General features: G+C 43.0%; 1 protein-coding gene, 1 long non-coding RNA gene and 1 pseudogene across 2 annotated transcripts; 2 read left to right on the top strand and 1 right to left on the bottom strand.

Moving 5' to 3' along the window:
• LOC112071006 (moesin-like) overlaps positions 1 to 10,804 on the bottom strand; it is a 14,830-nt pseudogene extending 4,026 nt beyond the window's left edge.
• A 2,187-nt stretch (positions 10,805 to 12,991) lies between these two features.
• Positions 12,992 to 19,169, top strand: LOC112071004 (zinc finger C4H2 domain-containing protein-like). The gene is given in 6 exon segments (XM_024138460.2): positions 12,992 to 13,158; positions 14,493 to 14,664; positions 17,923 to 18,009; positions 18,011 to 18,096; positions 18,198 to 18,360; positions 18,512 to 19,169. Coding segments are annotated over 6 exon segments (675 nt in total). The 5' UTR covers positions 12,992 to 13,105; the 3' UTR covers positions 18,626 to 19,169.
• Positions 19,170 to 19,661: 492 nt separating this feature from the next.
• On the top strand, positions 19,662 to 19,913 carry LOC139024428 (uncharacterized). Its single transcript, XR_011475721.1, has 3 exons — positions 19,662 to 19,697; positions 19,802 to 19,835; positions 19,878 to 19,913. It is a non-coding gene; the product is annotated as an uncharacterized lncRNA (long non-coding RNA).
• The last annotated feature ends 390 nt before the right edge of the window (positions 19,914 to 20,303 follow it).

Raw genomic sequence — 20,303 nt, 5'->3', positions numbered from 1 at the left:
TGTCTGTCTGTCTGTCTGTTTGTCTATGTGTGTGTGTGTGGCTGTCTGTCTGTCTTTGTGTGGTGTCTGTCTGTCTGTCTTTGTGTGGTGTCTGTCTGTCTGTCTATGTGTGTGTGTACCAGGTTCTCCTGGTTCTTCATCTGGCTCTCTGACTGCTGTAGGAGGGATGCCTTGGCCTCTTCCACTGCCCTGCGCTCCTTCTCCAGACGCTCTGCCTCCTCCTGGGAAAACGTCCTCTCTTTCTCCAGCTCCAGGGCCCTGCGAGTCTGCTCATCCAGCTCTACACACACACACACACACACACACACACACACACACAGAGAGAATAATATGAACACACACAAGCATGCATGCACATACAGCACACACACTGTCAGATGACAGAATGAGTCTGACCTTCCTGAGCTTTCTTGGTCTCTTCCTCAATCTGTTTCAGTCTGCCTATCAGCTCCATGGTTTCTCTGGCGATCTTCTCTGTCTCCTTCTCCGCATTCTCTCTCTTCTTCTTCTCGCTTTCAAGCAGAGCTCTGGGACGAGGGATACGAGGGATGAGTAAACACCTGCTAACAAACTCATCTCTATCACTCTCTCTCTCTCTCTTTTCTCCATGTCTCTGTCCTCACTTCTCCATCTGTCTCTTAGTCTTCTCCTCGCGGGCCTGGGCTTTCATCTGTTGGACCTCGATGGAGTCTGGCTTCCTCCTCCTCATGTACAGGTCGTGGTTCCCCATGCACAGTGCCAGGATACGCTTGTTGATCCGTAGACGAGGGGCGTAGAACACAAAATCCTGGAACAGACTCATTTACCACAAATGTACTTATCAGTGCCTCTTGCAAAAAATGAAGTGACATTTTTTATACTTAACAAACGGGTATTATCAGAGGTTTGAATTATATCCAAATACACAGCAGATAAAGAAACAGAGGTGACGTACCGGGGCTTTCTTGTCCATGGGCTTTATAACAAACTTCTTGTCGTTGAAGGAAATGTTTCTGATCTCACTCCATGGGAAGCCGATCTTAGGGGTCATCCTATAAAGAAAACACTGTAGGATAGTTCACTCCAAAACCAAAGTTCATCCAATGTTTTCAGACTTCAAAAGTAGTCTAATGTCATGACGAATCTACAGAGAATTCGGATCTATACTAAACAAAAAATATAAACGCAACAATTTCAAAGATTTTACTGAGTTACAGTTCATATAAGGAAATCAGTCAATTGAAGTAAATTAATTAGGCCCTAATCTATGGATTTCACAGATACCTTAAAAAAAAAAGGTAGGGGCGTGGATCAGAAAACCAGTCAGTATCTGGTGTGACCATCATTTGCCTCATGCAGCGCGACATATCTCCTTCACATAGAGTTGATCAAGCTGTTGATTGTGGCTTGTGGAATGTTGTCCCCTCCTCCTCAATGGCTGTGTGAAGTTGCTCAATATTGGTGTGAAATGGAACAAGCTGTCGTACACGTCAATCAAGAGCATTCCAAATATGCTCAATGGGTGACATGTCTGGTGAGTATGCAGGCCACGGAAGAACTGGGACATTTTCAGCTTCCAGGAATTGTGTACAGATCCTTGCGACATGGGNGTCGTTGAAGGAAATGTTTCTGATCTCACTCCATGGGAAGCCGATCTTAGGGGTCATCCTATAAAGAAAACACTGTAGGATAGTTCACTCCAAAACCAAAGTTCATCCAATGTTTTCAGACTTCAAAAGTAGTCTAATGTCATGACGAATCTACAGAGAATTCGGATCTATACTAAACAAAAAATATAAACGCAACAATTTCAAAGATTTTACTGAGTTACAGTTCATATAAGGAAATCAGTCAATTGAAGTAAATTAATTAGGCCCTAATCTATGGATTTCACAGATACCTTAAAAAAAAAAGGTAGGGGCGTGGATCAGAAAACCAGTCAGTATCTGGTGTGACCATCATTTGCCTCATGCAGCGCGACATATCTCCTTCACATAGAGTTGATCAAGCTGTTGATTGTGGCTTGTGGAATGTTGTCCCCTCCTCCTCAATGGCTGTGTGAAGTTGCTCAATATTGGTGTGAAATGGAACAAGCTGTCGTACACGTCAATCAAGAGCATTCCAAATATGCTCAATGGGTGACATGTCTGGTGAGTATGCAGGCCACGGAAGAACTGGGACATTTTCAGCTTCCAGGAATTGTGTACAGATCCTTGCGACATGGGGCTGTGCATTATCATGCTGAAACATCAGGTGATGGCGGCAGATGAATGACACGACAATGGGCTTCAGGATCTCATCACGGTATCTCTGTGCATTCAAATTGCCATCGATAAAATGCAATTGTGTTCATTGTCCGTAGCTTATGCCTGCCCATACCATAACCCCATCGCCACCATGGGGCACTGCTAAATTTACATATTGAGTTTATATTTTTGTTCAGTGTAGTTAAAGGTTCCTACTTGTCAGTGTTCTGGTATATGTTGAGGCCCAGAGCGTCTACCCCCAGCCACAGCTCTGAACCCTTCTTGTTCTTGATGCTGAAGTAGTTGACTCCATACATCTCTAGATCCTGAGCTATCTTCAGATACTCCACCATGGCATCCTCCCTGGGGACAGATTGACACAGAGACAGACACAGACACACATAGACACAGACAATCAGTGAGAAAGATGCTCTGTATGAAGCTATCATAATGCTTAGCACATTCTACATACACTGAGTGTACAAAACATGAAGGACACCTGCTCTTTCCATGACATAGACTGACCAGGTGAATCCAGGTGAAAGCTATGATCTCATATTAATGTCACCTGAACCCTCTACAGTCTACAGACTAAACCCTGTCTATATGCCGGGGGAGGGAATTGTTTTAAGAAGGTCATACCAAGGATCATTTAGATATTTTATTTTGAATTTTAAGACCCCTTAATGTATCCAAAAAAGTATTATTATTTAATGAATATTTTAATTTGGTCTTACTGCTATTAGCAAATGCATTGAATTACAGATAGTCCCCCAAAAAATCGAAAGGAAGTTTGTTCTTAGGTGTCTTTCTTATATCTGAGAAATATAAGAAAGATCAGGAAACATTTGTTGTTGTTTTTAAAATGTTTATACATGTATTTAACCTCTTATTTTTGGCACTAAACATTCTCCATATATAATTCCATACGTTTTTTCAACTGGTACCGGCGGACCTTCAGACGAGTCTTGTGAGGCCTGTGGAGCAAAACAACCAACAGAAAATGTGTTCGTGAGACCTTTCCATAGACGGGTCATATTAGTGTGTAGCCCAAACTGTTTGGACGCTACAGACAGAAGTTGGCAGATCGGCTGTACCGACTTCAGACGAGTACCAAGACGCTTGTGGGGGTCGTAGGGCAAAACGGAGAACACCATCGTGTTCATGAGAGTCTCATCTTCCCATAGAGGGGTTTGTAGGCCAAACCATTAGGATGCTACAGACGATTTTGTGAGATTTCTGGGATGCCTCATGGTCTTACAAACATATGCAGAAGTCCGAATGCGGTGGATTGAGACATATCCAATGCAAACAAAAGATATCTCTAGCTTAAACTGACATATTTTTCATGGGGATTTGTTTATTATGCTAATTAGATTTCCACAGGGGTGCGGACATTGACTTTAGTTTTTTTTTAAATCCACTTCAATTACGGGAGATGAAGGAGTGGAGACAGGTTAAAGAATGATGTTTAAGTCTTGAGACAATTGAGACATGGATTGTGTATGTGTGCCATTCAGAGGGTGAATGGGCAAGACAAAATATTTAAGTGCCTTTGAACGGGGTCTGGTAGGTGCCAGGCACACCGGTTTGGGTCAAGAACTGCAATGCTGCTGGGTTTTTCACGCTCAACAGTTTCCCATGTGTATCAAGAATGGTCCACCACCCAAAGGACATCCAGCCAACTGGACACAACTGTGGGAAGCATTAGAGTCAACATGGGCCAGCATCCCTGTGCAACGTTTTCGACACCTTATAAAGTCCATGCCCCGACGAATTGAGGCTGTTCTGAGGGCAAAAGAGGGGGGTGAAACTCAATATTAGGAAGGTGTTCTTAATGTTTTGTACATCAGTGTAAAATCAGTGCAATACAAGTAAGCCAGTGTTAACTTGGATTGGACTGTGAGTAGAGAGGACATGTGATCTTACCTCAGCACTCCCTTGTGCTCCTCATGCCACACCTTTATCCTGTTCTCCCACTGCTCTTTGTTCAGCTTGTGCTGCTCCAGAACCCTGGGGGTAGAGGACACGAGAAGGGTCAATTAGGAGGGTAGAGAGAAGACGGTGGTTAAGAGCGCTGGGCCGGTACCCGAAAGGTCACTGGTTCAAATCCCAGAGCAGACTAGGTGATCCGTTGATGTGCCTTTGAGCAAGGCACTTAACTCTCTCTGGATAAGAGTGTCTGCTAAATGAAATGGAATTGACCCCAACACTGATCTGAGTATGGAAGACAACAATCAGAGGAGTGTTCAGGGAGACTTGGAATAGATCTCTCTTCAAAATGATCATAGAAGATCAACAAATTCAGTGGACTGTTTCACCAGTTTAGCTTCTGTTTGTGGGCTGAGGTATGTCACACAGGGAGACGACACACCTCTGGGGAAGCAGCTTGTCCCTGCTGAGGTAACCAGGGAAATGGTAGGCCTTCTTGTAGTCTCCATGTTTGGTCTGAACAGAGTAGGAGGCCAACAGCACAGCTGTCTCAGGAGGACAGTAGATATCATCATTCAGGATGCCCTCCTTCACCTGCAGTGACATACATTATAAACAGTGTGAGGTGTGTGTGTGTGTGTGTGTGTGTGTGTGTGTGTGTGTGAGTGTGTGTGTGTGTGTGTGTGTGTCTAACCTGTGTACATCTTAATACACATACAGTGCATTTGGAAAGTATTCAGATCCCTTGAGTTTTTCCACATTATGCTACATTACAGCCTTATTCTAAAATAGATCAAATAAAAATGTTCCTCAATATTTTGGGGCAAATTAAAAACAATTCAAATATGAAATAAATTATTTACATAAGTATTCAAACCCTTTGATGTGAGACTCGAAATTGAGCTCAGGTGCATCCTGTTACCATTTATCATCCTTAAGATGTTTCTACAACTTGATTGGAGTCCACCTGTGGTAAATTCAATTTATTGGACATGATTTGGAAAGGCATACACCTGTCTATATAAGGTCCCACAAAAACCAAGCCATGAGGTCTAAGGAATTGTCCGTAGAGCTCCGAGACAGAATTGTGTCGAGGCACAGATCTGGGGAAGGTGACCAAGAAACGGATGGTCACTCTTACAGAGCTCCAGAGTTCCTCTGTGGAGATGGGAGAACCTTCCAGAAAGACAACCGTCTCTGCAGTACTCCACCAATCAGGACTTTATGGTATAGTGGCCAGACTGAAGCAACTCCTCAGTAAAAGGCACATGACAGCCCACATAGAGTTTGCCAAAAGGCACCTGAAGGACTCAGACCATGAGAAACAAGATTCTCTCCAAGCAGCGTCACGTCTGGAAGAAACCTGGCAACATTCCTACGGTGAAGCATGGTGGTGGCGGCATCATGCTTTGGGGATGTTCTTTAGCAGCAGGGACCGGGAGACAAGTCAGGATCGAGGGAAAGATGAATGGAGCAAAGTACAGAGAGATCCTTGATGAAAACCTGCTCCAGAGCACTCAGGACATCAGACTACGGCAAAGGTTCCCCTTCCATCAGGACAACGACCCTAAGCACACAGCCAAGACAAAGCAGGAGTGGCTTCGGGACAGGTCTTTGAATGTCCCAAATACAAGTGTGCCAAGCTTGTAGCACCATACCCAAGATGATGCGAGGCTGTAYCCACTGCCAAAGGTGCTTCAACAAAGTACTAAGTAAAGGGTCTGAATACTTATGTAAATGCAGAAATAAWTTWTTWWTWTTTTTTTWTTTTTTTGCTTTGTCATTATGGGGTATTGTGTGTAGATTGATGAGAAAAAAAACTGATTGAATCAATTTTAAAATAAGGCTGTAACGTAACAAAATGTGGAAGAAGTGAATACTTTCCCGAATGCACTGTATGTATAGGGGAGAGTGGGGTAAGTTGTTTCTAGGATCTATACACAAAATGAATCATGTGACCAAATATTAATTATTTGTTAATTTTTGTTACCCCTTTTTCTCCCCAATTTCGTTGTATCCAATTGGTAGTTACAGTCTTGTCTCATCGCTGCAACTCCTGTATGGACTCGGGAGAGGCGAAGGTTGAGAGCCGTGCGTCCTCTGAAACCCACCCAAGCCGCACTGCTTCTTGACACAATGCCCACTTGACCCGGAAGCCAGCTGCACCAATGTGCCGGAGGAAACACCGTACACCTTGCGACCGTGTCAGCGTGCACTGCGCCCGGCCCGCCACAGGAGGCGCTAGTGCGCGATGGGACAAGGACATCCCTGCCGACCAAACCCTCCCCTAATCTGGACGACACTGGGCCAATTGTGCGCCGCCCCATGGGTCTCCCGGTCGCGGCCGGCTGCGACAGAGCCTGGACTCAAACCCAGAATCTCTAGTGACACAGCTAGCACCGCCTTAGACCACTACGCTACTCGGGAGGCCATGTGACCAAATATTTGTTCTGAGGGCAAAAGTGGGGTTGCAACTCAATATTAGGAAAGTGTCCTCAATGTAAATCTGAATGTAGGCATACATTGAAGATATACAATATACCACACCCCCATTCCATGAATTAAACTTTGACCTACCAGCACCCACTGTCACAGGACACCAGCACCAACTTACCCCAATGCGGCTCAATTTACCCTGTCCCTATGTTCAAGTTACCCAAGACCCAGGGTAAGTTGTGCCAAGAGACCACTTTTTTTAGACAAGCTATGATTTCAAAACTGTAATGTTTAAATTAATTCTGATTATTTACAGCAGGGATGGGCAACTTTGATGTCTGCGTACCCTCACCTGCAGTCAGATCTGACCCTAGCCTTTTGAGGGCCCTATGTGGCATTTTGATGTAAGAAATGTTCCTCTTGACAGCGGAGGGAAAATTTGAAATTTTAGAGTAAATTCCTGCAGTTCTACACATTTTGCCATGGGGCGTAAAGAAAATGTTGTGGTTTTAAAGCCAGTTTGCTACAGGGTGGAGAGAAATGTTTGCAGTTTTTAATATCTGAGTGAGAGTGACTAACAAAATGAATGTGGGCCCCACGGTCGGTTATTCGACCATGATTACTACAAGTTTAGATAGCTGGCTAGACTAACTTACCAATGTAAAACATTTTTGTTGACACAGGCTAATTGAGAGACTGCCAGTGACTGACATAACAAGAGAAAAACTGCTGCTGCACAACCACATTTCTAAATTGCACTTTGTGTAAGTTGAGAACATTCTGAAATATATGTAGAGATCTTTGTTAGAAAGAATACTATATTTCGCTTGACGTAGTGATGCTGAATGTAAACAATGTCTCAACATACTCTACTCTCCCCTARGCTAGCATGTTACTATTGATCTTTGGTCTGACCTAGTATTGACTCAGTGCTCTTTATAAGAGCCTATTTTGGATTTTCTATTCCTTTACCTTTGAATATTGAACATTGCGTTGTTGAGGAAGAGCTTGTAAGTAAACATTTCTCTGTACTGTTTACACCTGTTGTTTCCTGTGAACGTGACAAATAAACTTTGATTTGATGTATGTGTGTGTGCGCGTGTGTGCACGTGTGTCTGGCCAGCTCGTGTGTGTGTGTGTGTGTCTGTGTCTGCGCATGTAGTCGTGTGTGTGTGTGTGTGTGTGTGTGTGACCTGCAGGAAGAAAAGTCGTTGCGTGGCCTCTTGGATCAGTTCCTCAGCTACGTCTTCAGGGTAGAACTTGGCCCTGAACTTTATCAACAGAGGGTTCTCCCTGCGTACATCCTGAGCTGTCACCTGGGGAAATTGCAACAACATGAGTGAGTAAATAAGTGAATGAATGAACGTGGAAGTGTGTGAGACAGTTCTGTATGTTGTTACTGTCTGAGCAGAGTAGTGAGGATGTACTCACCCTCTTGTTGAGTTTGAGCCAGGTAGAGAAGCCTTTGCTGTCCTGGTACTGTAGGCCAAAGAACCAGGTCTCTCTCAGCCCGATGGTTTTCACTATCTACACAACAATGAAGAAGAAGATTACTTGTTTGTCCATAGTCGAGGAAACAGAGATTTGTCTGTCTGTCCGTCCGCCTGTCTGTCTGTCCGTCCGTCCGCCTGTCCACGTACCTGGTCGAAGAGTTGTTTGCCAGTGGTGCTGGGCAGGATGGCAAACTCCAGCTCAGCGTCCATGGTGGTGACGCGAACATTGATCTACCAGAGGGCGTTCACATAGACACAAACTGGAGTATGAATGGGAGGAGAGAGAACTTAATAGCCTATTAAAACACAAAGATAGAGTAATGGTTAGTATAATAGGTAGTATGGTTTACAATAGGGGATAGGCATGCAGAATACACTGAACAGAAATATAAACGCAACATTCAACAATTTCAAAGATTTTACTGAGTTCAAAGTTCAAATGAGGAAATCAGTCAATTGAAATAAATTAACTAATCTATGGGTTTCACATGACTGGGAATACAGATATGTATCTGTTAGTCACAGATACCTTTAAAAAAAAAATGGGCCTCAGGATCTTGTCACTGTATTTTTGTGCATTCAAATTGCCTTAGATAAAATGCAATTGTGTTTGTTGTCCTTAGCTTATGCCTGTCCATACCATAACCCCACCGCCACCACGGGGCACTCTGTTCACAACGTTGACATCAGAAAACCGCTCGCCCACACGACACCATACACGTGGTCTGCGGTTGTGAGGCCGGTTGGACGTACTGCCAAATTCTCTTAAACAACGTTGGAGGCGCCTGAAATTGACATTCAGCTCTGGTGGACATTCCTGCAGTCAGCATGCAAATTGCACGCTCCCTCAAAACTTGAGACTGTGGCATTGTGTTGTGTGACAAAACTTCACATTTTAGAGTGGCCTTTTATTGTCCCCCAGCACAAGGTGCACCTGTGTAATGATCATGCTGTTTAATCAGCTTCTTGATATGCCACACCTGTCAGGTGGATGGATTATCTTGACAAAGGATAAATGCTCATCAACAGGGATGTAAACAACTTTGTGCACAACATTTTTGAGAAATAAGCTTTTTGTGCATATGGAAAATGTCTGGGATCTTTTATTTCAGCTCATAAAACATAGGACCAACACTTTACATGTTGCGTTTATATTTTTGTTCAGTGTACTAAGGGGCTAAGCGAATTATATGTCTCTTACTATGATTGTAAAATTGTGTGCTAGGTTCTTCGTGACGTAAAAGACCCCCAAAATATAATATAATTATGTTTCTTACATTTTTCTGTTCAACCTGCAGGATCATCCAATCGCAAGTGGTTGTAGGGGACTACAATCAAAACATGAAGCCCACAAGGTATTTTTAAACATTAAATATTATTTAGGGAGAATTCTCAGAACAAAATAGAGTTGAGAGTATTCTCAGAACAGGGGAAGGTTTATTCTAGAATAAAGGATCCACACAGAACTGTAGTGTAGGTTTATATTGTTGCTGTTGTTGTTTTGATGTCAATCATGTTAGTGAAAGTTTCCACATTGTGTGGACAATAAAAAAATATATAATAAGTTCAAACCCATCCCAGGTAGCCCCCGCTAGGATTTCCGAGGTGGTTTTTAACACTGATTATGGAGCAAATTGGGATAAAGTTACGAAACAGCTGAGATCAGAGACGGCCAGGCCAACCAGGGAGGCCCATATATAGGCCCATTATCATATGTTTAATCAATCAATCAATCAATTTTATTTTATATAGCCCTTCGTACATCAGCTAATATCTCGAAGTGCTGTACAGACACCCAGCCTAAAACCCCAAACAGCTAGTAATGCAGGTGTAGAAGCACGGTGGCTAGGAAAAACTCCCTAGTTTAATGTTGATCACATCGGCCTATTCTGACCAGGATACTTCAACCACAAAAAAATATGAATGTTTCTTCAAGTACAATGTTTATATTACTCAAAAGTGCTAAGATATAAAAGATTGAGATTCAAAGTTGAGTGAACTCACTGTACTACAAGTATCTCACAGAACAATGTACTGTTGTGTTGAAACGCAAACTTAAAAAAACATTTGTGTCTGATGTGAGTGGTTAGCAAACACGGTATAACTCAGGGTAGTAATACCGTAAACCTTTAAAATGGCTGGTTTCAAGTTGTAATGCCACATGCACAAGTACCGTGAAATGTGAAATGCGTTTCTTGCAAACTCAAAACCCCAAACAATGCAATAATAAATAACAATGTAATGCTAGAAAAATAACACTATAAATAAGAATAGGAAATGTGAAATACACAATAAAGGAAGTAAGCATACTATATACAATAAATAGTTTTCTAGACCATTATTCTGTCTCACAGAGAAACAGAGACATTACTATGGGAAAAAGTTGGCCTTGTTTTACTGTCATGCTACATTTACACAATCTCACCCTAATCTTACACAAACAGCCACATTTTAACTTCAATCCAGATCTTATAGGATAAAGAGTATAAATGGATACTCACAGAAGACATTTGTAGAGATTTGAACTCCTATATTAGTACGTTCCTGAGAGGTTTTTCTTTCGGCATTAGCCTCTTCTCCACAGAGTCATATGAAAGTGCTTTCAATATTCACTGGGATTATGGTGAATTAAAACGAGCCATTGTTGTGTTCTCAGGACTAATCCAATGGCAGCCAAGGTGGATTAGAGCGGTGTACTAACACTTGACCCTCACAGGACCACCGCAAAATGGCGCACAAGACGTTGAATTTACATCCACCTTTAGAATACGATAATTTCATATGAGATATACGATAAGGCAATGTTGATAATATACTGTAGACCTAGCCTTAACCCTAGACCACATTGCCACTAGCCAAGGAAAAAGTGATTAGTAAATACAACACTCAAGGCATTCATTCCTGCTTCTACATTGTTGTTGTTTTGTAAAAGACCCTGTATGTCTTTTTCATTGTTCTTTTTACAACATGTAATTGTTATTTTGTTAAAATAAAATTTTAAGAATTGAAACACAATAAGAAATCTACTATCAACTTTACCCTATGAGTAATGTAGAGTGTAGGCAGTTGGCATCATTATCTTTAGAATTACATTGAAACAATGCAACCGTTTCCATTACAATGTTACAACAACAATGTAACGCCGCGTTTCTTAAAGTATGGGTCGCGACGTAAATGTATAATTATTTCATTAATTACTGGAATTGATTTGGCCAAGTGCAACTGCGCTCTCTGCTTAGCAGCGGTCTCTGCTCAGTTTGGTAGCTGCGCGAGTGCGAGAGATAGCAGGAGATACCCGTGTGCTTCGCGGTTTACCGGATCTTTGGTTCTGCAGTTTTCTTGAAGATCACTCCGCGACCCACACGCTGCAGCGCTGTGGTTCAAGCCACCGACTTGTTGTTCCTCACCGCTGTCAGGAAATGGACTCATGCTAGCCATTTCGTCATGAAACGCAAATATAGTGATAACTTTCTGTCTCTTTTATACAAACTTTGAACTTTGAAATAACGAGGAGCGCCCACAATGTTTTTTTTGTGTGGGGAAGTGCTTAGTAATGAGTCTCTCAAAACGAACAAATTAATAAAACGACACGTCCTGACCAAACATCCAGGCACTACTGTACATAACGGTAAATCCAGGGAGTTATTTCAGAACCGGGCAGAATGCCTCAGGAAACAGTGTTTCAACAGTGGAAGAGTAAGTCAACTAGAAAGGCATTGTCATTTTATAACAAGTGATGATAAGCATAAATAAGGAGTACTATCTCTCATAGTAGTAGATGTGAGTTTCTCTTTCAACAATCCCCTGGCCTTTTAACGTTATACAGCTAATAGCTAACGTTAGCCAAAGCAAGCTAACTAGCTACTGATAGAGCAACCCTAAGAAAGAGTACAGATGAAGATTAAAAATTATCAGGCCTACTGTACATTTTACTGTAGAAATTATTGTTGAAAACAAGTCTAGGTTGGAACAGTTGCTGTTACAGGTAATCATTTTTATTCTGAACTGGAATAAACTGATTGAAGCAAGATGCTTTTTGAGGCAAACACTCACACAGTTCTGGGTTGCTCATCTGCAGCAGGAAGCGGTCTCCAGCCTGACTGAGACAGTAGTAGATGTTCTGATCCAATGTTCTATGCAAGTCAGGGTTCTCAAGTACAGAAACAGTGTCAATGCTGAACATGACCCCAGTGTTGCACTGTCTAAAGCAGCCCAGAATAGACATGCTTGTTGAAAACATCAACCAGCCACACACCTCTCATTAGGACTGTGTGTGTGTGTGTTCTGGTCTACATCTGTGTGATGTGATCAATCAGTTTATTCCAGTTCAGAATAAGAACATATATATTTTAACAGCAACAGTTCCAACCTAGACTTTATATCAACAAATGTATACAGTAAGATGTAGCGTAGGCCTGATAATATTTTATCTATACTGTTACTTTGGGTTGCACGATCAAAAAGCCTGCGTGTGTGTGGTCTGTTATACATCTGTGTAACGTAATCAATCCGTTTATTCCAGTTCAGAATTAAATTATTTATTGTATTTTAACAGCAACAGTTCCAATCTAGACAGGTATGTAAGTGTGTTTTTAATGGGGAAAAATAAACAAAAGATATCTATGGGTATTTCATTATTTGTTTTTGTCTATATTGCATTTTTTTTTTTAGACATAAGGGCAATGAAATGTACCGATATTTACGTATAGTTGCATATTTTCCTAAGCTTGGGTCTCAGGAAAAAACAGAATTTCTCATTTGGGTCCCAGGCTGAAAAAGTTGAAGAACCCCTGATGTAACGGGTTTTATCAGATAGTTTCAGTGCCAGACGGACACTATGTAACAGTTTCCAGCGAGGGTGACTGCAGTACAGTACACGTAGGCACTGGTTTTCCTAGCGCATGCGTGGTGCTTCATAGCGCATGTCACGGCTGAAGGTATTGTGTTTTTATTAGCTAGCTGGCAGACCACCCTGTCCTTCCATTAAAATCTAATTTATCAGGCCCTAAAGTCAAAATCATGGGGGACGAACAAGAGATCATGTGCAAACTAGAAAACATTATGGAAATACGGTAAGGATTTTTTTTATTCTTCAAAGAAACCACATCTGGTAAATCAGGTAGCTGGATGGCTCAGGAAAAGAGCAGCGAGAAGCTAATATTAGCGTCTTGGCTTTGTTATTGAGCTAGGAAGCTAGCTATATGTGGTGACATAGGCTTGATCAAGGTTAGCCAGCAGTGGTGACCGTTCTATTGTTCTTGAAAGAACTGCATATAAACTCTCGCTTTTGTTTTGCACATTACAAAATTGCTTGCTAGTTATGTATTATGCATAACCAATCCAACTGTTTGCAGTAACAAAAATCCAGATGCGGAGTGCTTTGCCAGATTAGCGGCTAGCTGGCTACTTAGCTAGCTTTATGTCATTAGCCAGGTAACGTTAGCTAATAATTGGCTAACCATGGTTGGTGGTCCGGGTCCCTCAATGTCTGAGTTAATTCAGGCGGAACCAGTTGCAAATTTGCACATTGTTGAATAGATGTGACGCTGATTAGCTTGGCTTCAGTAGAAAAAAAGATGTCTAGACAAGAATTACTCCAGTTATAACAATGGCATGTCGTGCACGAATATGTCGGTTATGCATGCATTATATTACTTATTTGCGTGACAAATATTCTCGCTCCTTATTTCACAAACTAATCTATTGAAACAGCAACACAATAATAGACTATGATGTCTCGGGTTCTGGTCTTTTTTATTTTTATCTGAAGAGGCTAACCTGGTTAAATAAAGGAGAAACGATAGAAGATGCCTTAGGGCAATTGGTTTCTGAAGCATGATTGAGTGATGTGAAGTTGAACTGACAGGATGTTGTCTTTGTGTCTTCTGCCCTGTAATCAAATGAATACTTGCAATTGTAAATAGTGCAGTGGTAGGTAACTACCTAATGCTGTAGAATTGGTAACTGGATCATTGGTAAGTAGCCCAGTGGTAAGTAACTACTGAGTGGTGCAGCAGTCTAAGGCACTGCGTTTTAGTGCTAGAGGCGTCACAACAGACCCAGACACTATAGACCTTGGTTCAGCAGTCTAAGGCTCTGCATCTCAGTGCTAGAGGCGTTACTACAGACCCTGGTTCGATTCCAGGCTGTATCACAAACGGACGTGATTGGCCCAGCGTCGTCTGGGTTAGGGTTTGGGGTAGGCAGTCATTTTAAATAAGAATTTGTTCTTAACTGACTTGCCTAGTTAAATAAAGGTTAAACAATTACAGAATGTTGTATAATTGGTAACTAACTACTAGTGCATTTGTAAAGTATCTACTGTGTTACTACATTGGTAACTAGGGGTGTACAGTGATAACTAAGTAGTAATGTATTGGTTAAACTGTGTTTTCTATCATTTCAGGAATAAGACGGTACAGATGCAGAAGATCAAGTCTCGTCTGAAGTCAGAGTTTGAGTCCCTAGAGTCTGAGGAGAAACATCTGAAGGAATACAAACAGGAGATGGACCTCCTTCTGCAGGAGAAGATGGCCCATGTGGAGGAGCTACGACTCATACATGCTGATATCAACGTGGTGGGTAGACAGAGAGCAAGAAAGAGTGTGTGTGTGAGACGAAGTGAGAGACAGAAGCCACTATTCGACTTCTGAATGCACAAAAATATTTTTAAAAGTAACGCATGAAAACATGTTAGTTTTTTTGTTTGAAAAACAGACGTTTTAGGCTTAGTTATAGTGAAACCTCAATTCTGGTGTGTTCATTTTGACAGTTACAAAACATTAAGAACACCTTTCTAATATTGAGTTGCACCCCCTTGCCCTAAGAACAGCCTAAATTTGTCACGGCATGGACATAATGTGTCGAAAGCATTACACAGGGATGCTGGCCATGTTGATGCCGATGCTTCCCACAGTTGTGTCAAGTTGGCTGGATGTCCTTTGGGTGGTGAACCATTCTTTATACACACGGGAAACTGTAGAGCGTGAAAAACCCAACAGCGTTGCAGTTCTTGACACAAACCGGTGCGCCTGGCACCTACTGCCATACCCTGTTCAAAGACACAAATCTTTTGTCTTGCCCTTTCACCCTCTGAATGGCACACATACACAATTCATATCTCAATTGTCTCAAGGCTTAAACATCCTTCTTTAACCTGTTTCCTCCCCTTGAAGTGGATTTGACAAGTGAGATCAATAATAGCTTTCAGCTGGTTTCACCTGGTCCGTCTACATCATGGAAAGAGCAGGTGTTCATAATGTTTTGTCATTTGGTATTTTAGTAGTACATCTAGCTCTTTTTGCCCCAGTGGTTCAACTCTACCATTGAACTTGTGATGTAGAGGCACCTGGAGAAGGTTCCTATACGTCACATCAAGGGGGAGGTTCGGTATGAAATGCACTCCCTTCTAGATGTGCTGGGTGGTACCACCTTCTGGTTTCGTATAGAAACAAGCACCTTATTTGGCAATGGTCTTGGTAAGTGGAGTGTACCAATATATTTTGCTTGATGCTTCCTTGACTAGACTACTGACGTTACACAAAATTCAAAAGGCAGTAAGGCACACATTCTACATTTTGGTTTACCGTTTCACGCACATCTATGTCAAATCAAATGTTATTAGTCACATGCGCCAAATACAACAGGTGTAGGTAGACCTTAGAGTGAAATGCTTACTGACAAGCCCCTAACCAACAATGCAGTCTAAAAAATAAGAATAAGGAATAAAAGGAACAAGTAATTAAAGAGCAGCAGTAAAATAACAATAGCGAGACTATATACAGGGGGTACCAGTACAGAGTCAATGTGGAGGCTATATACAGGGGGTATGGGTACAGAGTCAATGTGGAGGCTATATACAGGGAGTACCTGGCACAGGTCAAATGTGGAGGCTATATACAGGAGTACCGGCAACAAGTCAATGTGAGGCTTATATACAGGAGTAACGGACATGGAGGACAAATACATTGGAGTTACTGCAATGTCATGGAGACTATATCAGGGGGTACCAGGTGACAGAGTCACATGTGGAGGCAAAGTTGTAAGATAATGGTGGGCTATAGGGGTACCACAGGATCAATGTGAGGATATATACAGGGAGTGACTCGGCAGCAGAGTCAATGTGGAGCATATATATGGGAGTACCTGCTAAGAGTCAAATGTGGGAGCTAATATAGGTGGAGTACCTGGGACGAGTCAATTGTGGAGGACTATAATTACAGGGATACCGGGGCTACAGAGTCAATGTGGAGACTATTTACAGGGAGTACCGCACAGAGTCAATTGGAGGTATATACAGCAGTACGCACAGAGTCAGATGGTGGAGGCTATATACAGGGGTACTGGTCACAGAGTCAATGTGGGGCTATATAACAGGGGGTACGCAGAGTCATTGGAGGCTATATACAGGGGTACGGCAGAGTCAATGTGGAGGCTATATCGGGAGTAACCGGCACAGAGTCAATGTGGAGCTATATACAGGGAGTACGGACAGAGTCAATGTGGAACTATATACCAGGGAACCGGTACAGAGTCAATGTGGAGGCTATATACAGGGAGTAGCCGGCACAGAGTCAATGTGGAGACTAATACAGGGTGGTATGGGTACAGAGTCAATGTGGAGGCTATATACAGGGAGTACCGGCACAGAGTCAATGGAGCTATATACAGGGAGTACCTGGAACAGGAAGTCAATGTGGAGCATATACAGGGAGTACGGCACAGAGTCATATGTGGAGGCTATATACAGGGAGTACCGGCAAGAGTCAATGTGGAGACTATATACAGGGAGTACCGGCACAGATCAATGTGGAGACTATATACAGGGTGTACCGGACAGTCAATGTGGAGGCTATATACAGGGAAGTACCGACAGAGTCCAATGTGAGGCTATATACAGGGAGTACCGGCCACAGAGCCAATGTGGAGCTTATTACAGGGAGTACCGGCACGGTCAATGTGGAGGCTATAATACAGGGAGTACCGGCACAGAGTCATGTGGAGGCTATAATACAGGGAGTACCGGCACAGAGTCAATGTGGAGACTATATACCGGGACAGTACCGGCACTAAGTCAATGTGGAGACTATATTACAGGGAGTACCGGACAGAGTCAATGTGGAGGTATATACAGGGAGTACCAGGCACAGAGTCAATTGGAGACTATATACAGGGAGTACCGGCACATAAATGAGTCAAAGTGTGGAGACTATATACAGGGAGACCGGCACAGAGTCAATGTGGGGCTATATACAGGGAGTACCGGCACAGAGTCAATGTGGAGGCTATATACAGGAGTACCGCACAGAGTCAATGTGGGGCGATATACAGGGAGTACGGCCACAGAGTCAATGTGAGGAGGCTATAATACAGGGAGTACCGGCACAGAGTCAATGTGGAGGCTATATACAAGGCGAGATACCGAGCACAATGAGTCAGTGTACGCGACAAGTGACTAAGTACAGGGGTACCGGCTGCACGGTTAGTCCTCTCTCCCCTTCTCTCCTCTGTGTTTTTTTTTTGGGGGGTGGGTTAGTCTAGGAGATTATACCATTTAATACGTAGCACATCCATTGTAACAAAGAACTAGAAAGAATGTGTCATGCAAACTTGTACAACTGATTAGTAGTGCAGTCCTGTGGGTCTACCAGTGGACATAAATCCTTATTTAGTGAGAAAAGTGTTGGGAATCAGGCACAACTACTATACACAGCCCCAAATGAATATTTAGCAGCAATCGCGCACAACCATAAACTTCTCACCTGAAAGCATTTTCTGAAAGGTGAAGGGGTTGAGTTACCTTTATAGTTAATTTTTCTTCCTTCTCCTCCCATGAGCTGGAGAGCACTATAAAGCATCGTGAGAACGACCTGAACAAGCTGCTGGAGACGACGCGGAGGCTCCATGATGAGTACACACCCCTGAAAGGAACATGTAGATGCCCTGAGGATGACCCTGGGCCTTCACAGACTGCCCAACCTCAACGAAGAGGAGGAGAAACTCTCTCTGGAGTCAGTACACATTATACACACACACACACACACACGGTCGCACAGACACTCACACACACATCAACTGTTCTCTGTGCTATCTTCTATCTCTGTTGCCATAGTTACTTTGAGAAGCAGAAGGCTGAGTGGCAGAAGGAGCCTCATGAGCCCACCATCCCAGAATCCCTTGCAGCAGCGGCTGCCGCGGCCCAACAGCTCCAGGTCTCCCGGAAACAAGATGCCCGCCAGACCGCCACCTTCAGACAACAGCCTCCTCCCATGAAGGTACACAGTACACACCCTCCTATGAAGGTACACACATACACACTCCTCTCCCCTGTCTGTGTACCAACACAAAAATGACACTGTACTGACGTCTGTGTGTCTACATAGTAATAACACACTAACATCTCTGTCATCTCTGTCCTCTCTCCAGGCCTGTCTGTCATGCCACCAACAGATCCATCGTAACGCTCCTATCTGTCCACTGTGTAAGGCCAAGAGTCGCTCCCGCAACCCCAAGAAACCCAAGAGGAAGCCTGACGAGTAGACACACACTCCTACTACCACCTCATATTGCTACATTTCACATCTGGATTTCAGTAAAATGTGTCGTTATAACCTTTCCCCGTGCCATGGAACCTACATTTTGTGTAATCGTCATTATCCTAAGTGTTTTCTTTTTAAACAGTGCTTGAGTGTTGAAATGTAATTGTTAACCTTAAGGTTTAATAGACCCTAACCATGTTATATGCAATAATACACAATATTATACTGTAACTGTACCCATGTTGTGATTGGTTCTGGCATTAAATGTAAAACGTACTGCATTTAACTTGTTACTCTGTATTTAACATGTTTGCATTGCATGAACACTTTCCATGACTGAACTGTAATGACTGTGTTGTAACTGTTTGTGATATGAAAGTGGGTTCATTGTTGGACTGTATAACCCAGGAAGTTGTTCTAATGTTTACTGAAGGCATAATGGACGGTCAAGGACTGAGAAAACCATGATGCTTATTTGCTTTTAACAGTGTTGTATGTGAAACTTGAATACAAGAATACAAAAATAAAATGTATTTTGTACTGCAGTTGGAGTTGTATTTTCTTTTATACTTTAAGATGAATCTCATAATACACATGATCAATGACACTCAGTGAAAGTCACAGGCTGGGTCACACAGGGCTCTGATCAGAAGTAGTGCAGTACATAGGGGATATTTCAGATATGTCCACACGGTGATAGTGCCAGTACGAAGGTACCTTCAGCTCAGTTCTTGTACTGCTGTCAGGTTAACATTCTGGGCCTTCAAGGTAACCCTTCATTGACATTGCGTTGGCAGAGTACATCCAGATTCCTGTTCTGTCTCCAAGGTAACCCCAAGTTGCTATGTCTTCCTCTGGGCTGCAGTTGTTCCCAGATCCTGCTGAGGGAGTCAGAGGGCTTGGGGAGGCTCCTCAGCAGCTCACCCAACAAACATACTGGGAAAATCTCATTTGCATTCTCCTAACCTCTTTCCATGTCTCATCAAAACCCATTGGATGAGAAAGCTACAGGTACCGCCTGGTGTGTGTGTGTTGTACCTGTTGCAGAGGTGTGTGTTGTACCTGTTGCAGAGGTGTGTGTTGTGTTGTACCTGTTGCGGAGGTGTGTGTTGTACCTGTTGCGGAGGTGTGTGTTGTACCTGTTGCGGAGGTGTGTGTTGTACCTGTTTGCAGAGAGGTGGTGTTTGTTACCTGTTGCGGAGGTGTGTGTTGTACCTGCTGTTGCGGAGTGTTGTTGTGCCCTGTTGCAGAAGTGTGTGTTGTACCCTGTTGCGGAGGTGTGTGGTTGTACCTTTGCAGGGTGTGTGTGTGTGTGTGTTGTACCCTGTTGGCAGAGGTGTGTTGTGTGTGTGTGTTGTACCCTGTTGCAGAGGTGTGTGTTGTAGCCCTGTTGCAGAGGTGTGTGTGTGTTTTGTACCCTGTTGCAGAGGTATGTGTGTGTGTGATGTACCCTGTTGCAGAGGTGTGTGTGGTACCCCTGTTGCAGAGGTGTGTGTTGTACCCTGTTGTCAGAGGTGTGTGTGTTCCCTGCTTGCAGAGGTGTGTTTGGTTGTACCCTTTGCAGAGGTGTGTGTGTGTGTGTGTGTGTGTGTGGTGTGTGTGTGTGCAGAGGTGTGGTTTGTTACCCTGTTGCAGAGGTTGTGATAGTGTGTGTGTGTGTACCTGTTGCAGAGTATGTG

Source organism: Salvelinus sp. IW2-2015, unplaced genomic scaffold (assembly GCF_002910315.2).
Source record: "Salvelinus sp. IW2-2015 unplaced genomic scaffold, ASM291031v2 Un_scaffold1491, whole genome shotgun sequence".
NCBI lineage: Eukaryota > Metazoa > Chordata > Actinopteri > Salmoniformes > Salmonidae > Salvelinus > Salvelinus sp. IW2-2015.
Note: the sequence above shows the minus strand (reverse complement) of the source record. Positions and strands in the feature narration are given on the sequence as shown.